General features: G+C 43.2%; 2 protein-coding genes across 4 annotated transcripts in view; one reads left to right on the top strand and one right to left on the bottom strand.

Annotated features, from left to right (window-relative positions):
* Window positions 1–1,519, bottom strand: part of LOC135212777 (mutS protein homolog 5-like) — a 75,578-nt gene extending 74,059 nt beyond the window's left edge. The window contains exon 1 of the mRNA XM_064246549.1: window positions 1,415–1,519. The gene's annotated coding sequence lies outside the window, so the exon portion shown is untranslated. The remainder of the gene's footprint in view (window positions 1–1,414) is intronic.
* A 195-nt stretch (window positions 1,520–1,714) lies between these two features.
* Window positions 1,715–26,828, top strand: part of LOC135212778 (tyrosine-protein kinase BAZ1B-like) — a 245,752-nt gene continuing 220,638 nt past the window's right edge. For 2 of the 3 annotated variants that reach the window (XR_010313993.1, XM_064246550.1), the window contains exon 1: window positions 1,715–1,918. Coding sequence is in view for 2 of the 3 variants with exons in the window: in XM_064246550.1 (XP_064102620.1) it covers window positions 1,806–1,918 (113 nt within the window). In the remaining variant the exon portion in view is untranslated. The other variant, XM_064246551.1, reaches the window with a different exon arrangement.

The following is a 26,828-nucleotide window of genomic DNA, read 5'->3' on the forward strand; positions in this document are numbered from 1 at the left end:
TTAGTACCATCACCTGCCGAGGATGTATTGGGATAGAAGTAATCATATCCCTAAAGATCTCTCTCCTCCTAAAGCCACTCCTTCCAGTTATATGCGTCCCTAGAACGGTAAAATATCAATAGGCTGATTTATTTTAATTGTTTTAGACATTCATAATTGCAGCTTTTAAATTCACGCACACAAATATATATATATATATATATATATATATATATATATATGATATATAATATATATTACACCACCGTTCATGGCAGCATGAACAGGAAGTAGGCTACTAAAGATCAGAGTTAAAAGTAACGGCACAGCTCCAAAGCACATCTACATAAGACACGGATGTTGGGCGGTGGCAGGTGGGTGAAAACTGTTTCAAACAGCTATATTCCGATGTGGAAAAAGGAAAATTAATGAAAAATTCCACTGGAGGGTTCAATAATTTAAAAATTCCACTAAAGGATGAAATAATTTAACCTATTTAGATTACACTTGCGTATTTTCTATGCTTTCCTGCAATGGCTATGCTAAAAAAAACGATTCATTGTTGCCTTGCATAACCCAACAACGCGGCGATCAAGGTTTGTACTGTAAAATCATAATCGTGCCGCTAAATAAAGCATAAGCGTGAAATCATTCGATTTTAAAGTCGTTTAATGTATTTAAAGACAAATTATATATGTCAAAGAACGTCTGTTCAAGTAATTTGCATAACATTATCATAACAAGCTACTCTCAATGATTTTATCAGGCAAACTTTTGAATAAGTATATTTTCAACTGCATAACCGTATATTAGCTTTGAACAGCCTTTCATTCCGACCCACCCTAAGATCTCAGAATTGCATGACATTTCGCTAAGTTTATGATTTTGTTAGAACCTACTTCTCGCCATTGCTTGACATTCATTTCCCTGTGCACCCTGACATAGGTTCCTTTTCTGCACACCTACCATGCAAGAATTCCTGTTTTGGTATACAATAAGAGAATCATACCTACGCATTATATCACGAGACAAGAGAGGCAGAGGGTGGTTGAGAGACACACACCACTGGGAAATCGATTTGGTATGAGGCGCGAGACGTTCAAGGGCAAATTGTGCGATCACAAGATCGACTTGGTTTCTTCATATCATGTAAATTACCTTTAAGCAATAAACAGCTGTAACCAGTCAAGCTGCTCAGAAATTCTAGACCATTGCTTGATGATGGTTGCTTCGCTCTTAATACATTCCAATAATGCAAATGATTAATGTAAATAGTTAAAACTTTAATTACTGACAACGCTCCTGGGCGCTCAAGAGTTGCCTTGCCTAAAAATGGGTTACGTAAGTAGCTGGTTACCATCCACCTGCGGCAAACCGTCTCCAATCAGAACTAAAATTACGACTTGAATAAAAATGACTGCACAGTTTTCCGTACCTATACGTCCATGATACTTATTCGGGCAGGTAAATGCACATAGGGAAAAACAATTCCGTTGTCAGCTGTGCGGAAGTTTCTTCTGAATGGAGGGGGGATCCTATTTCCCGCCTTCCCTATTTGTTGATACTTTCTACTGGTTCCTTTTCCAAAATAAAAATATATCTTGTTTGACAAGTTCTACCTTTCCAAAATCCTTCATTTATAATTAAAAGCAATATTTTATACTTGGAACGGCCCAACACCAGCTCTAAATAAGACAGAATATGCAAATAGAAATGTTTCTCAAAACAACAGGACGCTCGTGGGTTTCGAACGAAAGACGTAGAGAGAGAGAGCCGAGCTCCTCTTGTGATTTTTTCTTCAACTCAAAGAGGCTGACGGCGCCCTCATGCCTCTTCTACAGGGCCAGCCGTTTAGGCTGATCAAGCCCCCGGAAACTGTGGCAACGGGGACGGAACTCTACATCATCCAGCACACAGGAGAGAAGTTTATTTCGAAGAGGTAAATGCCCGCCAAAGCGCCGGTCATGTTTACGCTAATATCCATTTGGCTAAAGTCTGCTTTATGTGTGAGAGGCTTTCCTCGCGCTCTGTCCCGACCAACTCGGAGCCTCGTGTGTTCCCCCAAGGGCTCGTATCACGCAGAAGGGCTGTCACCAGGTAGGAAGGGGTGTGCAGGGCTGCAACTAGGCCTTATATTTGACATGTCACTAGGAACAAATTGTGCTGGGTCGGGAAACAAGATGGAGAGAATGAATGACATTATTTTCGCGCGAAATTCCTCCGCCGATTTTTTTTCCTGATTTTCGGCCCTCGGTCGGAATTCGGGCCCCAGCGACCCCCTCGCTTCGCCCCGACCCCAAGACCCTCACTCGAAAATGGGCCTCAGTGTTGCCCACTGCTTTTGCATTTGTTTTGGAGGTTTTGGGTCAAGCTCAGTGTTCCGAGGTAGGAATTGCAGCCAGAGTCTTTCGAGTTAGGAATGGGAATTTCACTTTAAATGTTCACATTTAGGAATAGGGTTTGCAACTGAATGTTTCCAGTTAGGAATTGCAGCCAAATTTTTCCAATTAGGAATTGCAACAAAATGTTTTGAGTCAAGTATTGCAATTTAAAGTTGAGGATAGGCGAATCTTAGGTACCTACTAGGTATTTCAATCTTAGTCAAGGTATCACATTTATTTATAAAACCACATTTAGGTTATTTATTAATAAATAATTTTTATTAATAAATAACCTAAATGTGGTTGAAAATGCCGTTCAGTAAGCCTAGGCTAGCTGCACATCGGTATAGGCTATGTGGGATCTGCCCAATTCGTCACCAGTCCGGTTCGTCACATTTTTTTGAACCCGTTTCGGTATTTCTACAGAAGCAGTCCGCACGGACTGCAAGGAACGTAACCGCGGATAAGACATCCACTAGGGATTAGGGGCCGCCCTATGTATTCCGCCGTGATTAGTACTGGCCCCTAGGGGGTTAATTACAGTCGTCTGAATAAACATTATTTAAAATTCTTGTTCAGTAGGTAAAACTGCATCGAAAAACCGCAACTGCCATAGTGTAGGTCGCCGCGGATAAATACCCTAGATCTACCCCCGTTTTGTCACTGCTTAAGAAACTAAAATGCAACAGTATAAAAATGTGGGTCAATCTGACTCATAGAATCTAGTTGTTTTGGAGGATAAAAAGTTTATCAGGTTTAACAGTTCATTACATTTATCTTACAATGTAGCATACCTAATTTCAGCGGAATGCTTAACCCGTAAAAATACTGTCGCGAACGCCCTAAGAAATAAAATCGAGGGAGAGGATTAGAGAGTGTGTATCCATTTCAGACCTTATGAAACATTGTTTCAGGCAAACCTGGTACCTAAGTGTCTTGTAGATAGGGTAAAAAACCGCATGGTACAGGGGTGGACCATGTACGATCAATGTGTACAACCCCAAAAAAAGTACATTATAACGCGTCCTGACATCAGAGATGGGCATCAGACGCGATTTGTTGTTGATGAGAAACGGAGCTAAAGACCTCTACTCCGGTGTCAGGACGCGTTATAATGTACTTTTCTTGGGGTTGTACACATTGATCGTACATGGTCCACCCCTGTACCATGCGGTTTTTTTCCCTAATTATCTATGTGGCACTGAGGTACCACGTGTGACTGTCCCAACACTTGTTACTATTCCCTCCCTACCCCCTACGATCCTTTCCTTCTGATTAATAATATGTAATTAATTTTATTTTAAAAGTGGTTCTGGAGGATGAAAAAAATTTTAAATTTGTTCATGAAACTTACCTGACAGATATATATATAGCTGTATTTTCTGAAGTCCGACAGAATTTAAAAATTCGCGGCACACGCAGTGGGCGGCCAGGTGGTAGTACCCATTCCCGCCGCTGGGAGGCGGATATCAGGAACTATTCCCATTTTCTATTCATATTTTTTTCTGTCGCCGGTCGGTAAACAACTGTTTACAGACCTCCGCCCTAGGATTTTTGAAACTCATTAGCCACTTAAGTATCCTAATTATTCTTTCGATTATTAACTTGGATTTGTGGCTAGGCATACGCTATTGTAAATTTTTCATTGCATTTGATGTCTGAAGCTAGTTAGCCTAGTTTCAGACTTTGTTGTCTGCATGGTAAGGTGAGGCTACCGGAACTTTCGGTAGACACTCGCTTAGTATAATGACGTTTACATGTTTTCTTTGCATAAGGTAATTAGTGTAATGTGTGACTGATTACGGAAGAAGGAGGATTCATTTACGCATTTTAGAGCGTGTTAGAATCAGGAGTTTTCCTCCACAGTAAACAGAAGTTAGAAATAATGAACCTTCTAACCTACCTGTAGATTTTTATTTTGCTAAACTAAACCCTGTGTATGGCTTACGAGCCTAGAAGAAGTGGTCTGCTAAAGGATTACATCAAGTAATCTTAGACTAAAGTGCTCGCTCTCCAATCAGTGTTTGTGAAGTGTAGTGCCCCTTGTGTTGTGGAGGGAGGGGCGTCAGATCGGCCCCATAATGCCTCTAGGCCTGGACCTCTGTCGGACTCCCAGGACTCAGGGGGGGGAGAGGGCATGTCGAAAGCTGCAAGAGGGTTACGGGGGCTCCCACCGATCTGGCGTCCCTTCGGCAGAACCTGTTGACTCTTCCCAGGCTGCTAAAGATCGTGCACGTGCACGAATCTTGAAGGATTGCTTCTCGTCCTCCGAGGCGTCCTCCCCACACAGGGGTTGGAGTTCTCGGAAGGACTCGCGCCCCCTAAAGAAGCTTTAGAGAAGAGGACGCTTCACGTCCTCTCTCTCGTCACGAGAGGATGAAAGAGTAAAGAGACCACATTTTCCCTTTTAGAAGAATGCACTGGCTCTTTTCCTAAGGGACATTTAAGGAGGCTCATTCATCTTGCCAGAAGAGTGATTTGAGCCTCCTGCGAGAACGCTCATGTATATATCATTTATACATTATTAAGGAGGCTCATTCATCTTGCCAGAAGAGTGATTTGAGCCTCCTGCGAGTGACCGCTCATGTATACATCATGTATACATTATTAAGGAGGCTCATTCATCTTGCCAGAAGAGTGATTTGAGCCTCCTGCGAGTGAACGCTCATGTATATGAACGCTCATGTATATATCACTTATACATTATTAAGGAGGTTCATTCATCTTGCCAGAAGAGTGATTTGAGCCTCCTGCGAGTGAACGCTCATGAAGTTAGAGCTGTTTCAACCTCGCTAGCATTCCAAAAGAATTTGGTAATCAAGGACATTCTTGATTCCACCTTTTGGAGGAGCAACTCAGTATTCGTCTCCTCTCCTCATTGCGCTCCGTATACGTTATGTAACGTTCGCTTACTTCGATAAAGCAAGCTGATAAGTTTGACGGCCGGCAAGCTGCTTTGCACAGTCAAACAACTTATGTCTCTGGTCGGCATAAGAAGGGCAATTTAGACGTGAGGAAGCTTTTGGAGGTGCTCGACGTCCTATAAGTAGAGACATTCTCCAGGACGCTCGGCAAGCACCTTGCGGAAGACGAAAGCCATACGTCTTCCTTTAGTGTTCACACTCTTCAGGAGCAGCGTGCGGCTCTCCATGGAGACTCGCATGAGGGACGTCCCTTAAAAATATTCAATGTCATACGCAAAACGCGGTTCGTCATAACATTGAGATGTTGGCAAGGTCGCTCGCCAGGACGCCTCTTGGCGGGCCTTGCATGCATCAAGGCGCTCAACGAGTTCCTCTCTGAAAACGGTCGTTAGAAGACTTGGTGTTCTCTGCTCAGACACGCTCGTAGCTAAGCAGGACGTTTTTTGAGGACGCTCAGCAGGACGCTAAGCAGGACGCTTTTGAGGACGCTCAGCAGGACGCTTTTGTGGACATTCGCCAGGACGCTTCGGTGGAAGCTCGGCAGGACGCTTTGCGAGAGAAAAGACTTGTTGAAGGCGTCTTATTTGCTGTTGAGGACATTTCTTTACAGAAATTTTTAAAAGGATTCGGAGTTAGCGGAGAGACATACCCGAATTTTTTCTTCGATCCCTCTTTCCTCTTCATCGATTTCTTTGAGAATCGGGAAGATTATATACTCGGATTCCTGGGTGACTTTTGGTCATGTTAAAGGGTTTTCCCCTATTAGCAAAGTGCTAATAGTTTTGTCAAGTCAGGACGTTTTCCCCATTGTCATTTAAGTGGGGGACCCCTCATAAATGGGGTAGTTCTCATTGACATAGATTTTAACGTTTTTATCGTTTAAGCGGATAAACTCATTAACAAATTTCGGAAGAGCTCTCATTCATTTTCAGAGGCTCATCCGGGGTTAAGAGAAAGACTTGTAGACTATCCAGGAAGTCTTTTGTCCAATATCATAAGAACATTGAACGGTCTTTTTCGATCCTCGGTTCTCTCTTGATGATCTCTATTCGAATGTTACTCCCTTTTCTTGGAAAAGAGTCTTGGCAAAGAGTCAAGGAGTTCTTTTAAAAGTCTCGTTCATTAGAACGTGGACAGTCGTTTTCCTTTCTTTCTCTCTTCCTCGTCCAGGAAAGATGTAGTAGAGAATTCGATGTTCAAATTACTACAATACTTACGTAGTTTATCTTTGCGTCATTTTGCTAACGCATGGGTCAAGTCATATACGCCATATCGTATTTACCTCTGCGGATAGAAGCCGAAAGAACTGTTGTTCTAATGTATTTATTTGACACTCCCTTCAACCTTCCAAGAGTTTTCGGAGTAAGAACAACTCTTCAGGTATTGTTACGACAACACCAACTCAGCTTCTGTATTTAGCAATTCTGTTTCGTTTAAATAGGCCTGCTTGAGAGTTTCCTTTTGCTCGATAATATCATACCTATCCTTCGTAAAGGGAGTAGCTGGCAACTCAGGCAGATAGTATTCTGGTTCACCATTGAAGCTTTCCTTCGAGGAAGACTTCTCCTTCACTCTTTTTGATAGAGATCGAAGGTGGTCGATCTCCAATCCTTATTTTGTTTTCTTGAAGGAAAGAATTTAGGATGGAGATCGTTGTTCAGAATACTATAAATATACTACGTATATTAACCTCGCGACATGATTACTAAGCAGTGAATTGTCCGAGGGGTAGGCGATATCCTAGTTATTTCTACGGATTGCGACTTAGACGAGAAGTATTCTAATTGAACTGCACACCAACTCAGCTTCTGTATTTAGCGAATTTTGTTTCGTTTAAATATGCCTGCTTGAGAGTTCCCTTTTGCTCGATAATTTCATACCTATCCCTTCGTAAAAGGAGTAGCTGGCAACTCAGGCACATAGTGCGAGACGATGATCAAGGCTGCAATTACTGTGATCTACGCAGTAACCGGCTAGCTCGGTGTCACGCGCGTTTGGTTACGTCTCTCTCCCTTGCGGGAATGGCTGAATAAACCGTCTCTCTGCCCTACAATCATGGATTTTAGCCTCGGGTTGAGGAAATTTCTAGTAATCTTGAATGATCATACCTGCCCGTTTAACTTAGAAAATTTCAACAAGATATCTTTTATACTTGGTTAGGTGCCGGGTTTACCGCACGGTAACATTCTGTACGAATCTACCGCGGCATAGCACTATAATAATGCTCTCCTGCTTATGCAAAGCGCAGCCTTATTTAGGAAGGAAGCAGGCGGAGTGAGGGAATGGATGAGTTTGCTGGGGACCATTTCCTCGCTGGAGAAGCTTGTTTTCCCTGAATAAACAGCAATTCAGACCTCCTACAAATTTTTCCTCACGAAGAAATTGGAATAACATCAAAGATCTTGTAATTCTAATTTTCTCTCAACGGCTTGAGGATCACCTCGGGTGATAGCGAGAGGGTGCCAGACATCCGAACAGAGAACAGATGTTCTGGCACATTGTCTGGAAGAATTGGAAGCCAAATTGGTCGGCTCTCCAGTTCCTCGAAGGGTGAGGTTGGATCGAGTGGCCCAAATCATCTCGGATAATTTCTCAGCTCTCTCATACTCGAGAAGAGAGAATTGGTTATGGGCTTGGGCACGGAACGTAACGATCCTCAAGAGGTTCGTTAAACTAGTGCACGTCCGTGCGGGTCTTCTCGATCGAAGGCAACAACTACTGACGTCTGACTAATCCTCACTTAGAAGTATTGTCGAAAGTGAGGAGAGACTGAGGGCGTCCTTTCGTTAAGTTTTTCGTAATATTGAAGACGAAGGAGCTTCCTCTTAAGTTGTTCCCTTATTCATGATCCTAGAGGATTAGCTTTAGTCTCCACATGTTGGCCTCTAAGAGGTTGGATTCACAGAGGTCAGGTAATTCAGAGAATTGTCCAAAGACCCTTCCCGAGAGAATCTGTGTAATCTAACATCGTCACTTAGTGAAGTATCTAATATCTCTCCTCTCTGACTGAAGGCGTTCAGACTATCGAGAAGCGATAAGAGCTTCAAGATTAATGGCAATCTCTTGGCCAAGGCAAAGCAGTGCTGCCTATTTTCAGTTTTCAATCGGAGGGGGCCGTTTCTGGAGGTAGTGAAGGGAAATGACTGTTCCTCCACCTCGACCTCTGTGAATTTCGTTATGGTTCTATCTTTCCGTATGAAGTATGAGATAAAGATAGAAGTCCATAACTATTGTAGAATATGCAAATATGTTGTTGACGGCCTCTAGGCTCAGAGATTCGGTTCTGTCAAACAACAAAGCTTCACGATCTTTGAGGTCTGTGGAGATCTTGAAATTCTCTGGATCAAAGGTTCCGGCATGGAACTTAGACGTAGTCTGAGTTTCTGATGCCAAAAGCATTTCGAACCTATCCTTTCTGCGAACTTAATACACGTGACCAGAAAGGCTAATATTCTAACCGCTCTAGCCACGGCAAGGAGGGTTAGTGAGGTTTTAGCCATCATCAGAGGTTTTGGCTTTAAAGGACATAATGCGGTCTGTCCGCTAAGCCTTCCGTTCTTGATAAGAACCGAAAACCTGTCTAACCATTGACCCCGAAGGCTTGGAGACCAAGGGTATGGCACAAATTATTGGGCAAGGGCATTAGAGAGTCCTGTGCCCTGTAGGGTCTCTCAAGTTTTATCTTGATAAAACAACTATAGAAAGTCAAGGTCAACGGACAATCTGCGGTGTTCCGTAAAAAGACCAGACTAGTTCATGTCCAAGAACACCCTGGCATGATAGCCCAAGGAGTTCTTTTAAGAGGTCTCATTCATTATGTTTGCATAAAGATTTGAGATTTTTTCTTAATATCAATGCTCAAGAGGTGAGGGCGCGGCCTCGGAAGCATTTCAACAGAGCATGACACTCAGTAACATCCTGAGTGCCACGCTTTTGCGAAGCAACTCTGGGTTCGCTTCACACTCCCGACAATCTGCGGTGTTCCGTAAAAAGACCAGACTGGTTCATGTCCAAGAACATCCTGGCATTATAGCCAAGGAGTTCTTTTAAGAGGTCCCATTCATTATGTTTGCATAAAGATTTGAGATTTTTTCTTAATATGAATGCTCTTAAGAGGTGAGGGCGCGCCTCGGAAGCATTTAATTCAACAGAGCATGACCACTCAGTAACATCCTGAGTGCCACGCTTTAGCGAAGCAACTCTGTGTTCGCTTTCACACTCCCGACGGGATGTGAAGACGACATTTCAGATCCGTAAGTCGCCTCTAGGACCATACATATCCGTAGATATATTATTGGGTGCAAGAAGCAACACGAATCCTATCCTATAGAAAAGGATAGGTGTGCTTTTAACTTTGAAGGGTTGGTCGCTTGAGGCGGCGTTGTCCTTTCTTTAGCCTAGAAGTTATGGAACTAACTTTGATAGGTTAGGTCAGGTGGTGGTTTTAGCTTCGGTGCCCTCAGAAGTATGGTCATATGGTCTAGTCACATTGTGGTCACGCCCCCGTTGACAGATCATCTAGAGCGCACCAGCATTACAGGTCTCTACCTCGCTGGCAACTCTAGTAACGCAGAAGTAGACTTTGGTGACAGTAATCACGAAGTCGGCTATGCTAACAGGTCAGGAACCAAGATGTATATCATCTACTTAATTTAGTTTCCCAAAAATCCTATTCTGTCTCTTCCCACCATCCGAAGGTGGGATTCAGCTATATATATATCTGTCAGGTAAGTTTCATGAACAAAATGTTATTGTTATAATACAATTAAGTTTGTTCATACTTTTCTGGCAGATATATATAATTAAAGTGCCCACCCACCTCCCCTCAGGAGACCAGTGGCACTGATTAAAATATGAATAGCAAAAATGGGGAATAGTTCCATGATATCCGCCTCCCAGCGGCGGGAATGGGTACTACCACCTGGCCGCCCACTGCGTGTGCCGCGAATTTTTAAATTCTGTCGGACTTCAGAAAATACAGCTATATATATATCTGCCAGGTAAGTATGAACAAACTTAATTGTATTATAACAATAACATGTTTATTATAGTTGTCTTACAATGTAGTAGCATACATAAGTTGTTGTGGAGGACAAAGACAATTTTTCATTTATAACAGGTTTTTAAATTTGCCTTACAATGTAGCATAATTTCAACGGAAGTTAAACCCATAAAAATGTTGTCGTGAACGCCCTAATTAGTTTATGTCGATGTACAACAGGAGAGAAAAAAAAATTAATTTTGAAGGTGTATTATTGCAGTCTAAGGAACAGGGATTAACAGTGACAAAACAGATTTCACAATGGAGTATTTTTGGTGACGAACGGGACAGGTGACAAAATGGGGTAGCCCTATATCCCGCTAGGTCATTGTGGGCACTTGGTCTAACCCATAATACCCAAGTACGAAGTTGTTTTTGTAAGGTCTGTTTTTGGTAATTAAACAGTCAAAATCATCTAGGATATGGGGTACGCTACGTCTTTCCCTGTAAGGCTATACTACAGCAAGTGGTTAGGCTAGCACACTCAGGCCCCCGCAGCTTACTGACTACTTTGCTCTGATGATTTATTCTGGGGAAACAGGCTAAAAAATTACTTGCAAACATTCACTGTGGTAAATGCCAAGAAGACAGTTGCATGAAGGGGTTATTAATTGATCTTCGGTTAAACTATACAGGCAGTCCCTGGGTTACGACAGGGCTTCCATTCTTGAGACGCGTCGTACGCCGGAACATCGTAAAACATCCTAAGAAAACCTTACTTCTAATGCTTTGGGTGCATTGAAAACTATGTAAACTGCATTTTTATTGCATTTTTCATAAAAAAAACCTAATATTGATTATTTTGCATTTTTGGTGTCATATTTCATCTGCCAGATGAGTGTTGTAGGCGCCGTAACCCTGGAAATAATGTCTGATGAATATAATTGAGAAGCGCCTTAACCTCGGAACGTCTTAACATGGGGACTACCTGTATATTGAAAAAGCTGTAAATAATTTAGTACAAGTGAGATCATTTGAGAAATTTACTCTGATAGCCTGTAATGAGAAATTTAGGGTATTTTGTTTTACGTTAATCACTGACGGGCTGATACTAGGCCTATATGATGGAAGGTCAGCAGGATGCTGTGTCTAGTACCAGCAAAAATAGACTATAAAAAAACTAACTTTCTCATTATAAAAAAACAGTAACTCATTATATTGGTGAATTTCATAGCTTATCTAGCCTGTACTGCATTATATAGGCTGCACTCTTCTGTATTGTTTAGCCAAAGAATATACTATTAATAAACAATATCTTTGTGCTGCTGTCTTCTTAACATTTACTTTTACTTTGTTTCAATTTATTTTAAAGTTTGTGAAATGTAGTTATGGTAGCTAGTTTGTTACTTACATAGTTATTGTTTAGTGCCATCAAAAATACTTTTTTACCCCAATTTCTAGGCTGTACAGAGATAAACTGGGGCAGATCTAGAAATCTTTCAGGGGTGAGGGAGCCGGCGGCCCACTTAGGATTATATAGATAGGTAACATGTACATACTTACGGTGGTATTTCTACAGAAGCAATCCGCGGTGGCCTAGACTGTGGCAATTGACGTTTTCTTATGTTATTTTAATTACTGAGCAAGAATTTAAGGTAATATTTATTCGGACGACTGTAATTAATCCCCAGGGGCCAGTACTAAACACGGAGAAATACATTAGATGCCCCAATCCCTAGTGGATGTCGTATCCGTGGTTATGTTCCTTGCAGTCCGTGCGGAACTATTCTTTAGAATTACCCTTCAAGAAACATAACCGCGGATACAACATCCACTAGGGATTGGGGCGTCCAATGTATTTTGCCGTGTTTAGTACTGGCCCCTGGGGGTTAATTACAGTCGCCCGAATAAATATTACTTTAAATTCTTGTTCAATAGGTAAAACTGCATAGAAAAACCGCAACTGCCATAGTCTGGGACGCTGCGGATAGGTACCCTAGATCTACCCTTAAGGTATATACGTATATCAATATTTATTTATGCATGCACACATATCTATACACTCAGTAGTAGTTTTTATTTTTGTTGCTGTCCAGTTGTTGAAATAATCATTAACTCAGCAAATTTTTGCTCTAATAATTTGTTGAACGCAAACAATGTACTAATATTCATATTCATGGGGAGCCCTTTGACCAGGTCGCATCCCCCTTTTAAATCTACTGCTGGCTGCAGCCTAGGACATAATCTTCCTTGGAGTGCGGGTCCCTAATAAATTTACTAGAACCTCCCCTCTCAGTCAACCTAACCTAATATGGTGGCTGTAGGCTAGCCTAATTGGCTAATGTAGTCCTTTATGATAGAATGTAAGGTTAAGTCAGATTCATCAGAACTGCATGAAAATCTACCATCTTTGGCCAGGTTTAGAATGAGAACTATTGTTTAAAATAGGCTGTCAAAGAACTCGCCTTATGGCATGTCTCGGTTTTGGAAACAGACAAGAACTGTAGTAAAATTTATACCAGTACGTACTTAATGAACACAGTTATATGTATTAGAACTACTGTATTAAAAATACTTTTGTTCATGAAACTTACCTGACAGATATATATATAGCTGTATTCTCCGAAGTCCGACAGAATTTCAAAATTCGCGGCACACGCAGTGGGCGGCCAGGTGGTAGTACCATTCCCGCCGCTGGAGCGGATATCAGGAACTATTCCCATTTTCTATTCATATTTTTTCTGTCGCCGGTCGGTAAACAACTGTTTACAGACCTCCGCCTAGGATTTTGAAACTTCATTAGCCGCTTAAGTATCCTAATTATTCTTTCGATTATTGACTTGGATTTGTGGCTAGGCATACGCTATCGTAAATTTTTTCATTGCATTTGATGTCTGAAGCTAGTTAGCCTAGTTTCAGACTTTGTTGTCTGCATGGGGTAAGGTGAGGCTACCGGAACTTTCGGTAGACACTCGCTTAGTAATATTGACGTTTACATGTTTTCTTTGCATAAGTTCATGTAATTAGTGTAATGTGTGACTGATTACGGAAGAAGTAGGATTCATGTACGCATTTTAGAGCGTGTTAGAATCAGGAGTTTTCCTCCACAGTAAACAGAAGTTAGAAATAATGAACCTTCTAACCTCCTGTAGATTTTATTTTGCCTAACCCTGTTGCGGTATGGCTTACTGGGCCTAGAAGAAGTGTCTGCTAGAGGATTACATCAAGTAATTTAGACTAAAGTGCTCGCTCTCCAATCAGTGTTGTGAAGTGTAGTGCCCCTTGTGTTGTGGAGGGGGCGTCAGATCGGCCCCATAATGCCTCTAGGCCTGGACCTCTGTCGGACTCCCAGGACTCAGGGAGAGGGCCATGTCGAAAGCCGCAAGAGGGTTACGGGGGCTCCCCACCGATCTGGCGTCCCTTCGGCAGGACCTGTTGACGATTCCCAGGCTGCTAAAGATCGTGCACGTGCACGAATCTTGAAGGATTGCTTCTCGTCCTCCGAGGCGTCCTCCCCGCGCAAGGGTTGAGCTCTCGGAAGGACTCGCGCCCTCTAAGAAGCTTTAGAGAAGAGGACGCTTCACGTCCTCTCTCTCGTCAGGAGGGAACGTCAGATCGGCCCCATAACGCCTCTAGGCCTAGACCTCTGTCGGACTCCCAGGAAACCAGGGAGAGGGCATGTCAAAAGCCGAAGGAGGGTTACGGGTTTTTCATGCTGATCTGGCTTCCTTTCGGCAGGTCCTGTTGTCGCTTCCCAGGCTGCCGAAGATCGAGCACGTGCACGAATCTTGAAGGATTGCTTCTCGTCCTCCGAGGCGTCCTCCCCACACGGGTTGGAGCTCTCGGAAGGACTCGCGCCTCCTTAAGAAGCTCTCGTCACGAGAGGATGAAAGAGTCCTGTGCCCTGTCAGGGCTCTCAAATTTTATTTACTTAAACGAAGGAAGTAAGAGGTCCTTCGGGTAATTTGTGGTGCTCAGGAAGAGACCACATTTACCCTTTTCGAAGAATGCACTGGCTCTTTTCCTAAGGGACATATTAAGGAGGCTCATTCATCTTGCCAGAAGAGTGATTTGAGCCTCCTGCGAGTGAACGCTCATTTATACATTATTAAGGAGGCTCATTCATCTTGCCAGAAGAGTGATTTGAGCCTCCTGCGAGTGAACGCTCATGAAGTTAGAGCTGTTTCAACCTCGCTAGCATTCCAAAAGAATATGGTAATCAAGGACATTCTTGATTCCACCTTTTTGGAGGAGCAACTCAGTATTCGTCTCCTCTCCTCATGGCGCTCCGTATACGTTATGTAACGTTCGCTTTACTTCGAAAGAGCATAAGTTTGACGTCTGGCAAGCTGCTTTGCACAGTCAAACAACTTATGTCTCTGGTTCGGCATAAGAAGGGCAATTTAGACGTGAGGAAGCTTTTGGAGGTGCTCGACGTCCTATAAGTAGAGACATTCTCCAGTACGCTCGGCAAGCACCTTGCGAGGGTGTCTTTCGGACGCTCGGCGTTCCTGTGCTGAGGGCGTTTCTGGAGATGTTCTTTTGCATTACTAAGACGCAAGTTGCCGCACAGGCGGCCACTGTCTTTGTAAGAAGGTATGAAGGTCTTTAAGGCCCGTCTTGAAGACGAAAGCCGTACGTCTTCCTTTAGTGTTCACACACTTCAGGAGCAGCGTGCGGCTCTCCATGGAGACTCGCATGAGGATGTCCCTTGAAAATATTCAACGTCATCCGCAAAACGCGGTTCGTCATAACATTGAGATGTTTGGCAAGGTCCGCTCGCCAGGACGCCTCTTGGCGGGCCTTGCATGCTTCAGCGCTTATGAGGACGCTTTTGTGGACATTCGCCAGGACGCTTCGGTGGAAGCTCGACAGGACGCTTTGCGAGAGAAAGACTTGTAGACAGCGTCTTATTTGCTGTTCAGGACGTTTCTTAGGACGCTTGACGCTTTCTAAACGCTCGTGAAGAGGAGGTGTTTTCAAGACTCTCCACAGGACATTCCTTTACAGAAATTTTTAAAGAAGGATTCGGAGTTAGCGGAGAGACATACCCGAATTTTTTCTTCGATCCCTCTTGCCTCTTCATCAATTTCTCTGAGAATCGGGAAGATTATATACTCGGATTCCTGGGTGACTTTCGGTCATGTTAAAGGGTTTTCCCCTATAGCAAAAACTGCCAATGTGTTTGTCAAGTAAGGACATTTTTCCCATTGTCAAGATACTAAACGTTTTGTCATTTTAGTGGGGGAACCCCTCATATAAATGGGGTAGTTCTCTTTGACATAGATTTTAACGTTTTTATCGTTAAGCGGATAAACTCATTAACAAATTTCGGAAGAGCTCTCATTCATTTTCAGAGGCTCATCCGGGAGTAAGAAAAAAGACTTGTAGACTAGATCCAGGAAGTCTTATGTCCAATATCATAAGAACATTGAACGGTCCTTTTCGATCCTCGGTTCTCTCTTGATGATCTCTATTCGAATATTACTCCCTTTTCTTGGCAAGAGTCTTGGCAAAGAATCAAGGAGTTCTTTTAAAAAAGTCTCATTCATTAGAACGTGGACAGTCGTTTTCCTTTCTTTTCTCTCTTCCTCGTCGAGGAAAGATGTAGTAGAGAATTCGATGTTCAAATTACTACAATAATTACGTAGTTTTCATTTTGCGTCATTTTGCTAACGCATGGGTCAAGTCATATACGCATATCGTATTTACCTCTGCGGATAGAAGCCGAAAGAACTGTTGTTCTAATGTATTAATTGTCACTCCCTTCAACCTTCCAAGAGTTTTCGGGCTAAGAACAACTCTTCAGGTATTGTTACGACAACACCAACTCAGCTTCTGTATTTAGCGAATTTTGTTTCGTTTAAATATGCCTGCTTGAGAGTTTCCTTTTTGCTCGATAATTTCATACCTATCCCTTCGTAAAAGGAGTAGCTGGCAACTCAGGCAGATAGTGCGAGACGATGAACAAGGCTGCTGTTACTGTGATCTACGCAGTACCGGCTAGCTCGGTGACATGCGCGGTTTGTTACGTCTCTCTCCCTTGCGGAATGGCTGAATAAGCCGTCTCTCTGCCCTACAATCATGGATTTTAGCCTCGGGTTTGAGGAAATTTCTAGTAATCTTGAATGAACCACGCCTTCCGTTTACTTAGATAATTTCAACAAGATATCTCTTATACTTGTTTTACCGCACGGTAACAGCATTCTGTACGAATAACTACCGCGGCATAGCACTATAATAATGCTCTCCTGCTTATGCAAAGCGCAGCCTTATTTAGGGAAGGAAGCAGGCTGAGTGAGGGAATGGATGAGTTTGCTGGGGACCATTTTCCTCGCTGGAGAAGCTTGTTTTTCCTGAATAAACAGCAATTCAGACCTCTACATTTTTTCCTCACGAAGAAATTGGAATAACATCAAAGATCTAGTAATAATTCTAATTTTCTCTCAACGGCTTGAGGATCACCTCGGGTGATAGCGAGAGGGTGCCAGACATCCGAACAGAGGAACAGATGTTCTGGCACATTGTCTGAAAGAATTGGAAGCCAAACTGGTCGGCTCTCCAGTTCCTCGAAGGGTGAGTTTGGATCGAGTGGCCCAAATCATCTCTGATAATTTCTCAGCTCTCTCATAGCTCAAGAAGAGAGAGTTGGTTATGGTTTGGGCAGAAACGTAACGATCCTCAAGAGGTTCGTTAAACTAGTGCACGTCCGTGCGCGTCTTCTCGATCGAAGGCAACAACTACTGACGTCTGAGTAATCCTCACTTAGAAGTATGTCGAAAGTTGAGGAGAGACTGAGGGCGTCCTTTCGTTAAGTTTTTCGTAATATTGAAGATGAAGGAGCTTCCTCTTAAGTTGTTCCCTTATTCATGATCCTAGAGGATTAGCTTTAGTCTCCACATGTTGGCCTCTAAGAGGTTGGATTCACAGAGGTCAGGTAATTCAGAGAATTGTCCAAAGACCCTTTCCCGAGAGAATCGTGTAATCTAACATCGTCACTTAGTGAAGTATCTAATATCTCTCCTCTCTGAGTCTGAAGGCGTTCAGACTATCGAGAAGCGATAAGATCTTCAAGATTAATGGCAGTCTCTTGGCCAAGGCAAAGCAGTGCTGCCTATTTTCAGTGTTCAATCGGAGGGGGGCCGTTTCTGGAGATAGTGAAGGGAAATGACTGTTCCTCCACCTCGACTCTGTGAATTTCTTTATGGTTCTATCTTTCCGTATGAAGTATGAGATAGCTAGAAGTCCTAACTATTGTAGAATATGCAAATATGTTGTTGACGGCCTCTAGGCTCAGAGATTCGGTTCTGTCAAACAACAAAGCTTCACGATCTTTGAGGTCTGGGGAGATCTTGAAATTCTCTGGATCGCAGGTTCTGGCATGGAACTTAGACGTAGTCTGAGTTTCTGATGCCAAAAGCATTTCGAACCTATCCTTTCTGCGAACTTAATACACGTGACCAGAAAGGCTAACATTCTAACCGCTCTAGCCACGGCAAAGAGGGTTAGTGGGGTTTTAGCCATCATCAGAGGTTTTAGCTTTAAAGGACATAATGCGGTCTGTCCTCTAAGCCTTCCGTTCTTGATAAAAACGAAAACCTGTCTAACCCTTGACCCGAAGGCTTGGAGACCAAGGGTATGGCACAAATTATTGGGCAAGGGCATTAGAGAGTCCTGTGCCCTGTCGGGTCTCTCAAGTTTTATCTTGATAAAACTATAGAAAGTCGAGGTCAACGGACAATCTTGGCGGTGTTCCGTAAAAGATCAGACTGGTTCTGTCCAAGAACACCCTGGCATTATAGTCAAGGAGTTCTTTTAAGAAGTCTCATTCATTATGTTTGCATAAAGATTTGAGATTTTTTCTTAATATGAATGCTCAAGAGGTGAGGGCGCGGCCTCGGAAGCATTTCAACAGAGCATGACTCAGTAACATCCTGAGTGCCACGCTTTAGCGAAGCAACTCTGTGTTCGCTTCACACTCCCGACGGGATGTGAAGACGACATTTCAGATCTGTAAGTCGCTAGGACCATACATATCCGTAGATATATTATTGGGGGCAGCAAGCAACACGAATCCTATCCTATAGAAAAGGGATAGGTATGCTTTTAACTTTGAAGGGTTGGTCGCTTGAGGCGCGTTCCTTTTCTTTAGCCTAGAAGTTATGGAACTAACTTGGATAGGTTAGGTCAGGTGGTGGTTTTAGCTTCGTTGCCCTCAGAAGTATGGTCATATGGTCTAGTCACATTGTGGTCACGCCCCCGTTGACAGATCATCTAGAGCGCACCAGCATTACAGGTCTCTACCTCGCTGGCAACTCTAGTAACGCAGAAGCAGACTTTGGTGACAGTAATCACGAAGTCGGCTATGCTAACAGTGAGGAACCAAGATGTATATCGTCTACTTAATTTAGTTTCCCAAAATCCTATTCTGTCTCTCACCATCCGAAGGTGGGATTCAGCTATATTATATATATTCTGTCAGGTAAGTTTCATGAACAAAATGTTATTGTTATAATACAATTAAGTTGTCATACTTACCTGGCAGATATATATAATTAAAGTGCCCACCCACCTCCCCTCAGGAGACAGTGGCACTGATAAAATATGAATAGAAAATGGGAATCGTTCCTGATATCCGCCTCCCAGCGGCGGGAATGGGTACTACCACCTGGCCGCCCACTGCGTGTGCCGCGAATTTTGAAATTCTGTCGGACTTCGGAGAATACAGCTATATATATATATCTGCCAGGTAAGTATGAACAAACTTAATTGTATTATAACAATAACATTTTTTTAGAGCAAATTGTGCAACATTGCTTATGTTTAGCTGTGCATTGATATAGGTTTTACTTCAGTACAAATGAGAAAGGGAATTGCAGAATCGGGCATCTCTCAATTTAACCAAATTAAGGTGTACTGGCAGCCCCAGTTAATGGGGGGGGACGGTTTCTGTTCCTGGCTGACGCCGCTAACCAAAAATCAGCGTTAACAGCCCTGATAACCCTCTTAATGGCACCATTAATCAGATATTGGCATCACTATTAACTAGATTGGTGCCGAAAATCCAGTTAACAGTGTCGTTAGACAAGTGCCGTTAACCAATGCCGCTGTGAACCTGGGACTATATTATATATATACTATATAAAATCTTAGTCTTATAGAAGTACAGATCATTACCTGTATGAAGGCATGTTTCTTAGTGTGAGCTGGAATGGTTATTGATACTCGATATCCAGGTGGTTGATTAGAGGTGGTGGAAGGGAGGGGAATCTCCTCTCAGTTTGGTAAGTTAGGACATCCTGCTGTTCCCTAACTGATCTTTAAGGTGATATGGTGTTTGTGTTTGAACAAGAAGTGAGCAATAAAAGATGTGAAGGATGTAGGAAGGTGTTTGTCAGTTTATGTATTTGCTGTTAGTATAGGCGAACTAGTTTTCATCTGCGTTGGTGTTAGTAGTGTGCTAGCTGATCTTCACTTTGGAAAGGTTTACCAGTAGTTGGGGAAAGCTGTAAGATGTTAACAGGTTTCTGTGAATGGTGATTACCCCATGTATACCTTTCATCTATTCTTTTTGGCTCCATCTTCCTGGAGTGCCTTCTCTCCCCCTACTTTGTGATCATGATTGCTTGGCTTGCGAGGTGAGGTTTACAAATGAAGTTAAGTGGCCAGCCCACAGTCTTTTACAATGCTGAACCACATTATTATTATTATTATATTATTCAGAAGTTGAACACTATGCTTATGGAACAAGCCCACAGAGCCATTGACTTGAAATTTAAGCATCCAAAGAATATGGTGCTCGTTAGGACGTAAGATAAAGGGAAATACTAAAAGAAGAGGTTCTGAACTTTTGATTGCACAACATCCTCTGGGCGGTTGTTCCTCAATCCTTCCAGCCACAAAGGTTGACGGTGCAGGTAACGAGTGGGCAGTAGCACAGTCAGCTAGGTACATTCTGGTATCTCGGAATGGGCTGGCAGACAAGCTAAGTTGCCAGAGTCTGGTGGTTGGGATGGAGTTTTGGCACCGAGGCATTGCAGAAGACTCCGAGTAATGTGTAGTCCCAGTCATGATCTTTCTGCAGCCAGATTGACAGAAGTTACTGCAGTATGGCTCATTTGTGCTGGACTGTGGGTTGTGCAGCTGGCTCTTTTAAAAAACAAGGGGCGTGGAGGTGATGGCACTTGTCACCTGGAGATTTTCCACCAACTCCTGCAAGTGAGAGGGTTGTTTCTCACTGCAATACAAGGAGATGTCTTGAATACTTGTGAACCGTCTTCTGTTGTTGGTGTAGTCAACGAGGTATCTCTCATCAGGGCTTCTATTTAGCAGGTAGCAGACTTTGTCACTCTTCACCATGAGAAGCTTCTGTCTCAGCCAATAAGGGAGATGGAGCTGCCCTTGGCCAAGTCCTTCGAAGGTTGAAGGAAATAGATCTTTCATCCCCATGAGAGATCTTTTTACTTCTAAGAAATCTCAAACAGTTGTACCCACCCAAGAAAATAACTTCAGTGAAGAGAGTAGGCAGGCTTCAAGGCCTTCGATGCTAAGTACTTGAGGGGAAGGGGATCTGTTACACTTGAGTTAGTCACGGAATTTGTATTGAAACTCAGAATCTGTAGGTCCCTGCCTTTGGATTAGAGTCCTTTTTGTTACCTTCCCAAAGGACTTTGTAGTCTTGATTGGAACAAAATGTTACTCTGTCTTGTAGAGTGCTGCTGGTACTACCTTAAGAGAACCCGTATCTCAGCCGTGAGTGTCAATGCCTTTTCGTTAGTATACTGACTTAGCCAAGTACGAGGTGCCCAAGAACTCATCCTCTTTCGAGCTTCGTAAGGTGCAACGCATTTGCTCTTTGTCTGACAAAGGTAAACAGGCGTTTGATTGGCGAGAGATTACAAAATTATGGATATCACCCCGTCCCTTGCATTCTAGAAGAACCTGACTGTTCAGCAGATACAGGCAGTCCCCTGGTTACGACAGGTTCGGATTAAGATGTTCCGAGGTTAAGGCGCTTTTCAATTATATTCATCAGAAATTATTTCCGAGGTTACGACGCTTACAACGCTCATCTGGTAGAAGAAATATGACACCAAAAATGCATCATAATCAATATTTGAAGTTTTTTTTTTTTTTTTTGTGAAAAATGAAATAAGAATGCATTAAAAGTAAGGTTTTCTTAGGATTTCTCTCTCTCTCTCTCTCTCTCTCTCTCTCTCTCTCTCTCTCTCTCTCTCTCTCTCTCTCTCTCTTCCTGTAAAGGCTGAAGGTTTATATTTAATATTTTGGAACAAGAGCCAATTTTTTAAAGTAATTTGTGTTTTTTCTTACATACAAACCTGAAGGTCTTGACATTTATGGCCAACCTCAGCCCCCTATTCTGATACCTTGGCCAAAAGACAAAATGGAGCACAGATCGATGAGTTGTGTGCAAGCTAAACCCCTGTTAAGACCTTCTGGTATGTTATGAAAATGCGAATTACTTTGAAAATTTTCTAAGTATCATGTAAAAGAGGCCCTTCATAGGGTTGGAAATTGCACTTTAAACTTCTTGTGGAAGGTACAGAACATTTTTTTATATATGCCATGTCCATTTGCATATCTTCCTCTTTCCATTGATTTTTTTTTTTTTTTTTTTTTTTTTTTTTTTACTTATTTATTATATATATAATTGGCCAACTGTACAGACTGCCTCATGGTCATGCTTATGGTATTATTAATGTAAATTCAGCCTGGTCTGTAAGGGTTATGTTGATGATCCCTTATCAAGTGACACTTGGTCCAGTCTAGAGATATTTTGATATTGGCCTGTCAAACCCCTCTAGCGGTTCACTACTTCCCAAACTTTTGAGTGAAATCTGCCTTCCTCTTGTTCTTTTGTTTGTCTCTGCTAGTATGTACTTCACTTAGTGATTGCTTGTTTCCCTTTGTGTTATCACTAAAAGACTTCTTATGAGAAGATGATAACTTTATTGGGTTTTCTAGTGCCATTAATTATCTCTTGGAGGGGATTATGTAATTGGAATAAAGGCTTTCAAGCCTTATTCTGCTGAATGTTAAAGCCTGAGCTTCCGAGGAGATATGATTTCATGGAACAGTTGTTAGAAACACATTTCCTTTCACTTTGTTTCCCTTGTCCCAATCCCTGCTTGCATTGGTTTGGTAAGTCTGCCAACACTGACTTTCCTTAATATACCACTATTTGATAAATTCATTTGTCCCATATGATTGCATGAATCACATCCCTTAGAGAGTAAGATATGATTTAGTTGATCAGTGTTACTATCTTCTGCAGTAAGGTCCCCTCTCCCCCCTGAGAATTTGTGGCTTTCTGCTTAATCCCTCGTCTTGCCTTATGGCCCTCCACCCAGAAGTAGAAAAGGAAAGAAGGGGAGGAGCATTGAGAGTATAGAGAGTTACATACATACTCTCTCCATAGCTGACATCCCCATTTTTCGGGTTTTCAATTCTTTATTTCTAAAGTTCTTGCCTCTTTTTGCTTACCAGTTCATCAATAGTCAGGTTCATGGAAGGCACATGACCTACTTTCTTTTTGGGACTTCATTACCAGGTCTTTGCTCTGGTCATTCCCTTAAAATTATGTGGGAATTGAAGGCAGAGTTACAGCTCCACCTTCATCTCTGTCTCTTCTGTGACTGGTACTGATTCCATGTAGCACTAGGACTTTTGGAGTACTGCTGTCATTGCATTTTTTCTGTGTAACAGGTCTCTCTCTCTCTCTCTCTCTCTCTCTCTCTCTCTCTCTCTCTCTCTCTCTCTCTCTCTCTCTCTCTCTCTCTCTCTGTGAGAAACTGATGACTAAACACAGGTACACTCAAGCCCTCAATTAATTTTAAGGAGGGGTGACTTCTATAGTCTCCTATTTTGCTTTGACTCCATTCTGGCAGTCTGTCATTCCTTCAGTTAGGTGTAAGCATTTTAGTTGCCCTTCTCATTGGGAAGGTTCCTCTCTATTTTTCTTGTAGGATTTATGCATAGAACAAACTGGAGCTTGATGTTTGCTATGTCACTGATGCTTTGTAAGGTCAAAGTGCCAACTGCTTCCTCATAAGCATCATCCTAGTGTAAGGAGAGCTTGGTACATCCCCTTCTGATCCTGTGTCCTTGAGGAATCCCACAGGTCTCTTCAGCAAATGAAAGGAACCATACACTCATTTCTAGGTCTCAGGGTTTGGAGATTCATTTACCCTCTGGCTGTTATTCCTTGGCCTTCCCAGTTTCACTGTTCATGGTTGAGCTTAAGTTGAACATGAGATGGATTAAATGCTGGGTCTTTTTCTATATTAAAAGACCTTTCTGCCTACAGACACCACAAACTATTCACTCTGGTTGTGCGGATGCAGTTGAGCAACATAGAAGACATATGGTACTTGACTTTCTGGAATTTATAATTGTGTGTCAACACAATTATAAATTCCAAGTTGATTTTGCCATAATTCAGTGCCCCTTCCGTGACCCACTTTATATAATATATACATATATGTATATATATATATATATGTATATATATATATATATATATGTATATATATACACACAGTAGTACTCGAGATACGAAATTAATCTGTTCCGAGGCGGCCTTCGTATCATGAAGTTTTCGTATCTTGGACCATATTTTACATGTAAAATGGCTAATCCGATCCAAGCCCTCCAAAAACACCCCAGTAAATTATATTTTTATACATTCAACTTCCCTGCCAGATATATACTTAGCTATAGACTCCGTCGTCTCCGACAGAATTTCAAATTTCGCGGCACACGCTACCGGTAGGTCAGGTGATCTACCGCCCTGCCCTGGGTGGCAGGACTAGAAACCATTCCCGTTTTCTAATCAGAATTCTTCTGTCGCCCGGACCATCAACATTGTTGTTGCTTCCTCTCGATTGGTTTTTCTTTTTTCACCGGCAATTGATCTTCTTGACCGACTTTTGGTGACGTATCTGGATTGTTGGATTGGCATACGCTTTTGTGGACTGTTTTGTGGACTTGATTTTGGATTTTTCTTTAAAAATGTCTGACACTGGAATGGTTGTGAGACGTTGTGTGAATGTAGGCTGTAAGGTGAGGTTGCCGAAGCTTCGGTAGACCCTCACACTGTATGCAAGGGTTGCAGGGAGTATGAATGTTCTTTCACTAATACTTGCAAGGAATGTGAGAATTTGAGTGAGAATGAATGGAAGAATCTAACTAATTATTTGAAAAAGTTAGAGAGAGAAAGAGTGAGGAAGGCTTCTTATAGAAGTTTAAGTAGTTCTAGATCTAATGAACTAATTCCTAGCTTGGGATCTTCCCCAAGGGTAAGTATTGCTACTTCTCCTTCCATTGCAGCCCCTTCTCCTATTGCAAAACCTGTAGATTCAGCGAAAGAACTTGCGGATCTAAAAGCAGCCTTCAAGTTGATGGAAAACAAAATGGCTGCCCTGCAAGGTAAGGCTAGTGATTTTTCAGTGGACAGTGATATGAGTGTCCCCAGTGTAGTGGAGGGGGCATCTGGTCGGCTCCGCAACGCTCCTAGGTCTAGACCTCTTCCAAGCTCATATGCCCAGAGGAGAAGGAATGTCGAAAACCAAAAGGAGGTTGTGGAGAATCCCCACCGATCAGGTGTCCCTTCGGCGGTTTCTGTGACACCCCAGACTGCCAGGGATCGCTATTGCAAAAGCGTCCTGCGTGAGTGTTTTTCTTCGTCGGGATCTTCATCTCCGAGACGTGATTGGAGGGATTCAGATCGCTCTCGACCACTCAAGAGGAGTTGGAAGGCTCCGACGATTGACTCGAGCCCAGAAAACTTCCCTGAGGAGTCTCCTTCGGGAGTTAAGAAGGCAAGAAGAGCCATTCTGTCAACCAGAGTTAGAAGGAGTCAGGAGGTGGAGGCTATGGACTCCTCCCCTCCGCCTTCCCTCCTCCCGAAGAGGATAAAGAGGAGGTTACGAAGAGGTTCATGATGGCTATGCAAGAGCAGATTTCGTCTTTTGTAGGAGTCCTTTCAAAGGAGCCTCCTAGAAGGAAAGACTTCCCTTTCTATCAAAAGATCCTCCAGACGTATGGAGGTATCTGCCGCCAGGATCGATGCTCCTACTCGAGGTGAGGCTTCCTGTACGAATGTGGATGAAACCGATCAGACGTCTGGCACCGGCCAGGAGTGAGAGTCCCAGGAGGCATGAGCCAAAGCCAGGAGTGAGGTAGTCCACACCAGGAGGCAGGGGCAGGAGGCCAAGAGCGCCAGGAGTGTGGAGTCATCCAGGCAGGAGGCAGGAGGCAAGAGCCAGGAGGCAGGAGTCAAGAGGCAGGAGTCAGGAGTCCGGAGTCCGGAGTCAGGAGGCAGGAGTCCGGAGCCAGGAGTCCGGAGTCCGGAGTCGGAGTCAGGAGCCAGGAGTCCGGAGTCCGGAGTCGGAGTCGGAGGTCAGGAGTCAGGAGTCCGGAGTCCGGAGTCCGGAGTCAGGAGGCAGGAGTCAGGAGGCAAGAGTCAAGAGCCAGGAGGCAGGAGTCGGAGACTCATTCCTGGAATTTATGACTCTTCTCCAAATAGAAGCTCCTCTCCTTCAGATCGTAGGAGGGAAGGACTCTCCCTCCAAACGAGAGCTTTCTCCTTCGTCTGATCGAGGTTTGGACGATTTGTCTGATGACGAACCTCCTGCAAATGAGGGACTCTCGAATTATAAGGTCTTAGCCTCATTGTTACTACAAGAGTTTGGAGACTCTCTTAGTCCGGCGGCTCCTCCTTCTCCTCGTTCTCTCTTTTCGAGCTCGGCTACGGCAAAATCTTCGGCCTTTCTGAAAATGAAGCCTGCAATTTCTATGAAGAAGGCCCTCCATTCTTTAGATTCTTGGATGGACAAGAAGAAAGAGTTGGGAAAGACTGTATTCTGCACGCCTCATTCCAAACTCCATGGAAAGAGAGGTATTTGGTATGGGACAGGAGAGACTATGGGTCTTTCTCTTCCTGCCTCGGCAGATGCGGACTTTTCCAATTTAGTGGAGGCCTCTAGACGTCACTCTTTAGGATCAGTCAGATCGACGTGGAGCATTTCGGAGTTGAACCACTTTCTAAAGGGACTTTTTGTCACTTTAGAGGTGTTCAATTTTCTGGATTGGTCACTCGGAGTTCTGGCCAACAAATCTAAAGATCCGGAGTTTCTTAAAAACCCAGAGATTCTCCATAGCGTCCTGTCTTGCATGGACAAGGCAGTACAGGACGGTTCGGGAGAAGTGGCTTCCCTTTTTGGTGCTGGTCTTCTGAAAAAGAGATCAGTATATGGATCCCTATTATCAAAAGGGGTTTCTCTGAGCCAGAGGACTGCTTTATTGTTTGCCCCTCTGTCGGATCATCTGTTTCCTTCTCAGTTAGTGAAGGATATATCTCGCTCGCTAACTGAGAAGGCGACACAGGACCTACTGGTACAAATGTCCAAGAAAGGACGCCCTGTAGTGTCGACGATTAAGAAGGACTCTCGTCCTCCTCAGACAGCCCTCGTGGAGGTGCAGCGGTCGTCGTCCCCTGCCAGAAAGAAGAGCTCTGACAAGAGAGGAAGGTCTTCCTTCAGA

The sequence above is a fragment of the Macrobrachium nipponense genome, chromosome 41, assembly GCF_015104395.2.
Source record: "Macrobrachium nipponense isolate FS-2020 chromosome 41, ASM1510439v2, whole genome shotgun sequence".
NCBI classification, from domain to species: Eukaryota; Metazoa; Arthropoda; class Malacostraca; order Decapoda; family Palaemonidae; genus Macrobrachium; species Macrobrachium nipponense.